Source organism: Lagopus leucura, unplaced genomic scaffold (genome assembly GCF_019238085.1).
Source record: "Lagopus leucura isolate 7727_CA_CO unplaced genomic scaffold, USGS_WTPT01 Super-Scaffold_760, whole genome shotgun sequence".
Classification (NCBI taxonomy): Eukaryota; Metazoa; Chordata; class Aves; order Galliformes; family Phasianidae; genus Lagopus; species Lagopus leucura.
In genome coordinates, this window is record NW_024962257.1 from 4444840 (window position 1) to 4452531 (window position 7692).

The window sequence follows — 7692 nt, forward strand, 5'->3', positions numbered from 1 at the left end:
GAGCCAGCCCTGACCTATCCCAGCAGCATTCCTGAGATCTGCTCTATGGGGAGCAATCTTTTCTGGCAGAAATTCCCAACACGAGCCAAATAGCCATGAAAGAGGGGGTGGAACCGAGCACAGCCCTCGTGCAGTCACGTGCAGTTCCAAGCCAGGCTGTGCAGAGCATTTTTTTTATCGGTTTGAGAGCTGGAAAACGTGTCTGAAATATAGATAGGAAATATGGGTCCGGGGCTGCACCTATGCCAGGGCTGGACCCAGTGACAGTGTTAACATCCAGCAGCTGGAAGTTAAAGCTAAAAAGGTTCAAATGGGAAATAAATCACGGTTGTTAATAGTGGGAGTAATTACCTTAATGAGAGACGTGGCAGATTCACCGCCTTTCAGCACAGCCTAGAAGCGTTCCCAAAGCCCACGTTCGGGCTGCGGGCGGTGACGCACTGCCCGTGTCACGGAGGTGGGAACCGGCTGGGCCTTCCCGGCTTTGTGCCATCCCAATCTGAGAAGCACCCCTGGGGTTTGGGCTCCAACGATGGGAGGGGGTTTGGGACGAGCAACGGCACACGCTTGGGACTGCAGAGGTTGTCAGCGAGCGCTTCACACAACCGCTTTCAAACCGCTCCTTATGTCTCCGCGGCAGCGGGCGGCACGGGGCAGTACCACCGACGGGGCAGTACCACCGACACCCAGCGCTGTCCGCGACCGCACCGCCCACGCGGGGGCGCCGGGGCCCGGCGTAGCGCCGAGCGTGGAGCGGCCCCTTTAAGAGCCGGGCGAATGTATCAAAACAAAACGGCAGCGCAGCCATTGGCTGCGACGCGGGCACGTGGCGCACAGCTGGCTTCCTGCGGCCGCGCGCCGGTGGCAGCTCCCGGTGCTGCCGCCACGGCCCGGCCCGGCCCGGCTCCTCCCGCCGCCTTCTCCTCCCGGTGTCCCGCGGCTCCGCACTCCCGCACGGCACAGCCCCGCGGCCCGGCCCGGCCATGGCTCACTCGGCGCCGCTCGGCCTCCTGGAGCAGGGCTGTCCCATCCAGGTGGAACACGATCGGAAGCGGCGGCAGTTCACCGTGCGGCTGAACGGTAACGGAGGGGGGAGCGGCGAGCACAGCCCGCCCGCTCCCACGGTTCCTCTCCCCGCTCTCCTCAGCCCTCTCCTCCCGTGCCTTTCGGGGCTCTTCTCGCCGCCCCTCAGCTCCTGACGGTGCCCCCCGGCGTTCCCGTACCTCCAAATCGATCCTGGGGCCCTCACCGGTCCCCTGCCCGTGGTTCGATGTGGGTCACCGCGGGGGAGGAGTAGGCATCCCCCGCAGCTCCCCCAGCGGTCAGCAGAAGGGACGCCTAGCTGCGTGCTGCTGACACCTCCCTATGGCCCCGTGACACCTTTCAGCCGTCCGTCCTCTCTACGGACAGCACCGGGACCCCATGCCTGCGTGCCGGGCAGCTCTCTTTAAACAGCTGAGGAGAAAAGAAATCATTCAGAAATTATGCACATGTCTGGAGGTGTTTTCCATAAACACCAGCAGCCGGACGAGGTTATTTTGACTGTTTTTGTGTTGTTATTTTTTTTCTTCTTCTCTTTTAATTCCAACCACTAATTACAAAGTGCAGTGGGAGGTGGTGTACGTGGAGAAGATGCTCCCCCTGACCACTTGCGGCCAGCACTGGGATCAAACGAGGGCAGCCAGTGCTGTAGGAGCATGGGTGGGACAAAATAGGACATTAGGGAAAGGAAATTCTTCACTCAGAGGGCGGTGAGGAGCTGGCGCTGCTCACAGAGCAGTGGGTGCCCAACCCTGGAGGTGCCCAAGGCCACGGGTGGACCCTGGGAAGCCTGAGCTGATAGGGCAGCCAGCTCATTTTCAGAATCTTCTTCTCTGCCTTCCTTGTATGGGAGAAAATGAGTGGTGCTTGGTGTTTGCCCCTTCATCTCTCTCCACTGAGCCCACAGTGCTATGTGTGCTTCCTAAAGCTGATAGAAACGCCTGTGTCACATCAGCATGTTGCCTTTTTCCTTGTGTCCTGAAAGCAGAAGCATTGAGAGATGGAAGTAAAGCAGCCCGTGGCTGGACTGACCAAGCTTTGTTCTCCTCTTGGAAAGGAGGGCAGAGAGAAGCCCGATGGGATAGGATGAGAGGGAATGGCCTCAAATTGTGCCAGAGGAGGTTCAGGTTGGATAGGAGGAAGCATTTATTCTGAGAAAGAGCGGTTGGGCTGTGGATCTGCTGCCCAGGGAGTGGTGGGGTCAGCATCCCTAGAGGTGTTTGAGAAGCATGTGGATGTGGCACTGAGGGACGTGGTTGGTGGGCAGTGCTGGTGGCAGGTTGGACTAGATGGTGATCTTGGAGGTCATGATTTGTCCTCAGTTTGGCTGTAGGTAACACCACAGACAGCCAACACAGCCCCTTTGCTGGAGAGCATCAGTGAGAGTTTGGGAAAACTGGAGCAGGTTGTGCTGCAGTGCTGGGGTGAAAGGGATGAGGTGGTGCTGTGCACTGAGATGGCACTGTGCTTTCCAAGTGCTACAGTCACTAGAGCTCCTCAGCAGGAAATTGCAGCCGAGCTGGGCCCCCCCGTGCTGCTCCAGAGTGGGGCCATCGGGGACAGCTGTGCCATCTCCACTCAGCTGCACGCGGTGCTTTCTGTCTGTAGGAACGTGCCACACAGCCTGCAGGGCTGCCTGTGTGCCTGGGGACGGCTCCTTGGGATAGCTGCTGTGCCATCCTGCCCTGAGAACTCCCTCCCAGGGACTGGCTTTGCACAGTTCCCTTTTTCCCTGCCAAGGTTTGCAGCTATGGAATGATGTGTAAGATTGCATCTGGGCTGGGCGGTGGGGTGGAAGTTCCCTCCAAATCCCTATGCCAGGACAGAGAGGGCATAAGGAGGTATTTCCAGTGAAATGCAGTAAAAGTGAATGGATGGAGCTCAGCTGAGGTGTGCAGTAAGTGCAGGTGAAGGTAAGGCCCTTCATCCTCCAGTAAGCACTGGGGGGAAAGGAAAAGTTTCTGTTATTTTAATTGAGTTTCTCATCGATTGGAAGCTTGTGTTTTGGAAATATAAATACAGAAACCCTCCAGAAATGAATCGAAGTTGAGTTTGGGCTCTGCAGATGGAGACAGAGGGGTATTATTAGCTCTCCTCTGATTTACATGTGTGCTGAAACTTCTTTCTTCCTCTATCTAAACCAGTGTGAGAATGTCAGGGTGTTGCAACAGGAAACATGTGTGTGTCAGTGTGCACACACAACCCTGCACACCTGTGTGCACTTCCCTATGGGATACCCATCTGCTCCAGTGTCTCCCCCTGCTCCTTAAAGGTCCCAAATGCAAAACCAGAGCTGGAAGCTTTGTCCCACGTTGTGGCCCATGCTGTAGAGGGAAAGGAACCGGTGATCCGTGGTCAGATTTGGCAGTCCCAACTTCAGCACTCTCTCCCATCCCCAGGTTGCCACGACCGAGCAGTGCTGCTCTATGAATATGTGGGGAAGCGCATTGTGGACCTGCAGCACACCGAGGTGCCGGATGCCTATCGGGGAAGAGGGATAGCCAAGCATCTTGCAAAGGTACAGCTGCTGCCCCTGGGGGAGCTGCTTCTATCCAATAGCAGGGAGAGGTGTGGGGAGGTTAAGTGAGGCCCTGGAGTAAAAGGAGAGCATTTTGGGGTGGCTCAGCACTCGAAAGGGAGGTGTTAAGCCTTCCCCCCCAGGGCTGGAGGGCTGGATGGAAACCTGTGGTCAGATGTTCCTATTTCTGGCTGCGAGAGGGGCTGGGTGAGTTCCAGCACATCCTCTGCTCATTCCTCCTCCCCTGCCAGCAGCCCTCGCTCCCACCCTGCTTCTCCTTAGGGCTGTTCCAACATCTCCCCCAAGCTGGATTCCCTCGTCCCAAAGCTTCAAGGCCCACACGTGCCCTTTCTCTGCCTTGGGCCCCACTTTGGGGACTCACAGCTGTGGGGCTGCCAGCACAGTATGGGGGGCAACACTCTGGGGTTATGGCTGCTCCTTGACCCCATGGCAAACTGGTGTCAAAGGTGACATTTGCATGATGTGGATGGGTCCCTTTTGTGATGTTGCACGCACCAGGCTGTATGTCAAGGTCTCAGCTTTCCTCTGCTTGAACTGGGAACCCCATGGCACTGTGGAGGCCGAAGCCATGCTCCCCCAGTCCTCTGGCACAGGATTCTGTTTGAGGGGTAGCATGGGCTGTTTGTAACCCATCTGTGCTCTCTCATAGGCAGCCCTGGACTTTGTGGTGGAGGAGGACCTGAAAGCTCATCTGACTTGCTGGTACATTCAGAAATACGTCAAGGAGAACCCGCTGCCGCAGTACCTGGAACACTTGCAGCCTTAAGACAGCACTGCTCTGACACCAGCGCTCCTGTTCAACGCGGCCTTCGCTTCTCTGCGGTCTCAGGAAACCCCCTCCCACACTCACAATTCCTTTTTTTTTTTTTTTTTTGTTTTTTTTAAAGTGTGTCTGTGTGGTGCACGATCGTGGGCATGACCTTCTCTTCCCTGCCCATGTCTGAGCATGACAGTGGCCACAGGCTGGGCTGGCTCTGGGCACATGTGCCCCCTCGGTGTCCTTTGCCCCAAGCCAGGAGCTGGAAGAGGATGATTTTTCCCACCAAACTCCACAACAAAACCAGGGGATGCATCTGTACCTCATCCTCTCTCCTCTGCTTGGCAACAGTTGTGAGCTTGCCAGGTGATGTTGGTTAGGGGAGGTTGTAGGGTATCAACCCCCTTCCTTCCTGCAGCTGGGAGAGATGCTGTGGATTAAACCTCAAGGACCAGAAGGAGGTGCTGGAGGAGTCCCAGCTCTGTGGGGTGCCAGTGAGACCATGGAGGCTGTGGTGGTGCCACCAGGACTGGCTGCAGAGATCTGACTGGGATGCTGAGATCTCTGTATCTGGAGAAAGGAGCTATGTGAGGAGTGGGTTTTTTCCACTGCAGCAGAGCATGCAGAGCATGTGCACAAAGAGGATGCAATGCAGCTGGGTTGTGGATGCTGCTATCCGCAGGTGCCAGCTCCTGCTCAGCCTTCTGGACGTTGCCCCTCATGGTTGTCAGCTGCCTTTCTGCTCCCTGCTGCAGCAGTCACAGCTTGCCCAGGAGAAAAGCACCCACAAGTGTGGCTTCCTACAGCTGAAGAGGAAGGCTCCTCCCATCTCCCTTGGCTCCAGCCCTGCACTCAGCCTGTGCCCCATACCCTGAGCTCCAAGCCATCGTCGTATCCTGAGAGCAACAGGGGTGAGACTGCTGGGATCTGGTCCCCTCTCCAGGGCTCAACGCTTGATCTGCCAACTTGGCATGGCTGCTATTCACTGTTCCCTATGGCCTTTGGGAAGCAGCTGTGCCATGGGGCACTGCCTGCTTGCTCGCTACCCCCTTGCAGCTCTGAGCCTGAGTGCTGGCAGTGGGGTGGAACACCCTCACCATGTACCATTACCTCTGCAGATGACAGCACAGCATGGTGCAGCATTGCTACTGTCAGATGTAGAGGTAATAGTGTGATGGCAGGATGCTGCCTGGCTTCTGTTTACGCCTTCTCCTGCCTCACACAGGCTTTACTGGGCTAGACCTTCAGAGGTTTTCCCCCAGAGCTGTTGGGATTTTGCAGTGCCCTGGGCTGGGCTGCATGGGGACAGCTGTAACAGGCTCAGCGAGCAGCCAGGCAGAAGTAGATAAGGAGCCTTTCACCTGGAGGTCAGATCCAAACCTAGTTTATCTCTCAGCAGGGACTAAAGTTTACAATCTGTGCCACAGACTGAATGAATCCTGGGCCAAGCAATGGCTCAATCCTTTCCCGGAGCCAGCGCAGAGTCCATCGAGGCAACGGCAAAAGATCTGGGTAAAACCTCTCGAGCTGTGTCCCTGCCCCAGTGCTGTGGGACCCCTGCTTGTCTGTACTGCACACTGTGGCAGAGGCCTGTGCCTGGCTGCTGCCCCACTGCCAGCTCGTGCTGCTCAGGAAAGGCACTGGGCTCAGCCTACCCCACATCTCTGCTCTCTTGCTGCCTATTTCAGCCCAGCTGCAGCCTTTGGGAGGGCTTTGAGGGACTGGGATAGGGTACGGATAATGAGCTAAAGAAGACATCTGGGCTGCTAAATGCTCACTCTTTAACTTGCAAACACCCACTTACACCTGGTTCCAGGAGCAAGGCTGGCTCTGTTACAGCTAAGTGATGACAGAACCATCCTAAAGTGAAGCTGAGCTATCTCCTGCAAGCCACGATAAGATGCCATTGTATCTGCTGCAGCAGGGCTGTGTGCTTGAAGAGATCTGTGCCTAGATGCCTCCTAGGAGCAACAGTGCAAGTGCAGTGCTGCACTCAATGCTGATTTGGTTCTGGTTCCCACTGTGGCAGTTCCCAGAAGTTTCAGCTTCCCAGTGTGGCCTGGAGCCGTTCATGTTACTCCAGGATCCCTGTGCTTCCTGGTGCTGGATCACAAGCAGCAATCGCTGCCTTAAATCAGGCACAGCACTTGGTTTTGCTGCTGCTTCCCTCTGAGGTGCTACAATTCCTCCAGTGTCTGACCTGACAGAGATGTGCCAGGTTCCGTGCCAACTGTTTTTCTGCTGTACCCGTTCTCCTGCCCCAGCCCCACAGCGTTTGATGTCAGCAAATAGCAATACCCACAGGTCACCAGCAATGCTGCCATCCCTTGTTCTCCCATGAAGCACTCCCGGCTCACCCCTGCAGGAAGGATCTTTCTGAGCCCTGGGCTGCCCCTTGGTGCTGACTGAGCCTGGAGGAGCGGGGATCCTGGACTCTCTCCAGCAATGGCAGTGTGGAAGTGGTTTGGTTGAACAGTGAGGTCCCCAAACACATTTGAACTGCAGACTTCGGTGGGTGGGGAAATACGTATTGCTGTCAAACCTGCTTCCATATTGCCCAACTTGAAACACCCCCCCTCCCTTCTCCACTTTCCAGAATTGTCTTCCTCTGTCCAAGGTTTCCATTCTGTTGAATTCAGTGGTTACGATGTGCCTTTCCTTCTCAGGACCTGTTACAAATGACCTTTTTGCTTTTGTTTATGTCTAACATTTATCTTTATCCTTTCCTCTGTCATACTATAAAACACAAACATATTGCATGGATTACAATAAAAAGTGTGGCTTAGCTGAGCTGCAGTGGTTGCTGCTCAGCAATTGCTGGGCTGGAGGTGATCAGGGGAACCTTGGGCATCCCTGGCTCTGTCATCTGGGTTGGGTCACTCAGCCAGAGCCTGCTTCACAGGTCTTGTCTGACAGCTCTTCTTTCCAGTCCACATCCAGGGTCATTTTTGCTGCCTTGCTGCTGCTGGTTATTTGTTTTCTAGAAAAGTAAAACAATCTTTCTTATCCCTCCACCCCAAAGAAAACAAATCTTCTTACAATTCTAACTCCAAAATCTTCTAGCCATTAACTACCATGCGCATTGATGCCTTGGAAAGGGTGTGGGGAAAAAAAGGCTGGAGGCAGCAGATTTTGAGGGGGAGATGGGGGGGACTCACTGCTGTGTACACTGGTCTATACAACAGTCACCTTTCTACTGCTTGAGCTTCCTTTCCAAAACCCCTTCCTTGCAAGGAGGATCTTGTGCAGAAGTGACTGCATCCAGGTAGTGAGAATGATGAAGGGCTCTGTTCAGGATGAAGGCATCCTGGTGTTGGTTCCCTGCAATCTGGGGGCAGCCACTTGTCCTTTCATC

At 55.3% G+C, this 7692-nt stretch overlaps 1 protein-coding gene across 1 annotated transcript; it reads left to right on the plus strand.

Annotated features, from left to right (window-relative positions):
• The first annotated feature begins 962 nt into the window (after window positions 1-962).
• On the plus strand, window positions 963-7122 carry NATD1 (N-acetyltransferase domain containing 1). Its single transcript, XM_042864804.1, has 3 exons — window positions 963-1080; window positions 3441-3559; window positions 4230-7122. Exons 1-3 carry the CDS (start codon window positions 984-986, stop codon window positions 4344-4346), a joined length of 333 nt encoding a protein of 110 aa, XP_042720738.1. The 5' UTR covers window positions 963-983; the 3' UTR covers window positions 4347-7122.
• Window positions 7123-7692: the final 570 nt, after the last annotated feature.

Coding starts and splice junctions, on each gene's coding strand:
- NATD1 (XM_042864804.1), top strand. CDS start 984: ATGGCTCACTCGGCGCCGCTCGGCCTCCTGGAGCAGGGCTGTCCCATC. Junction 1,081..3,440: donor GTTCACCGTGCGGCTGAACG/GTAACGGAGGGG, acceptor TCCCATCCCCAG/GTTGCCACGACCGAGCAGTG. Junction 3,560..4,229: donor TAGCCAAGCATCTTGCAAAG/GTACAGCTGCTG, acceptor GCTCTCTCATAG/GCAGCCCTGGACTTTGTGGT.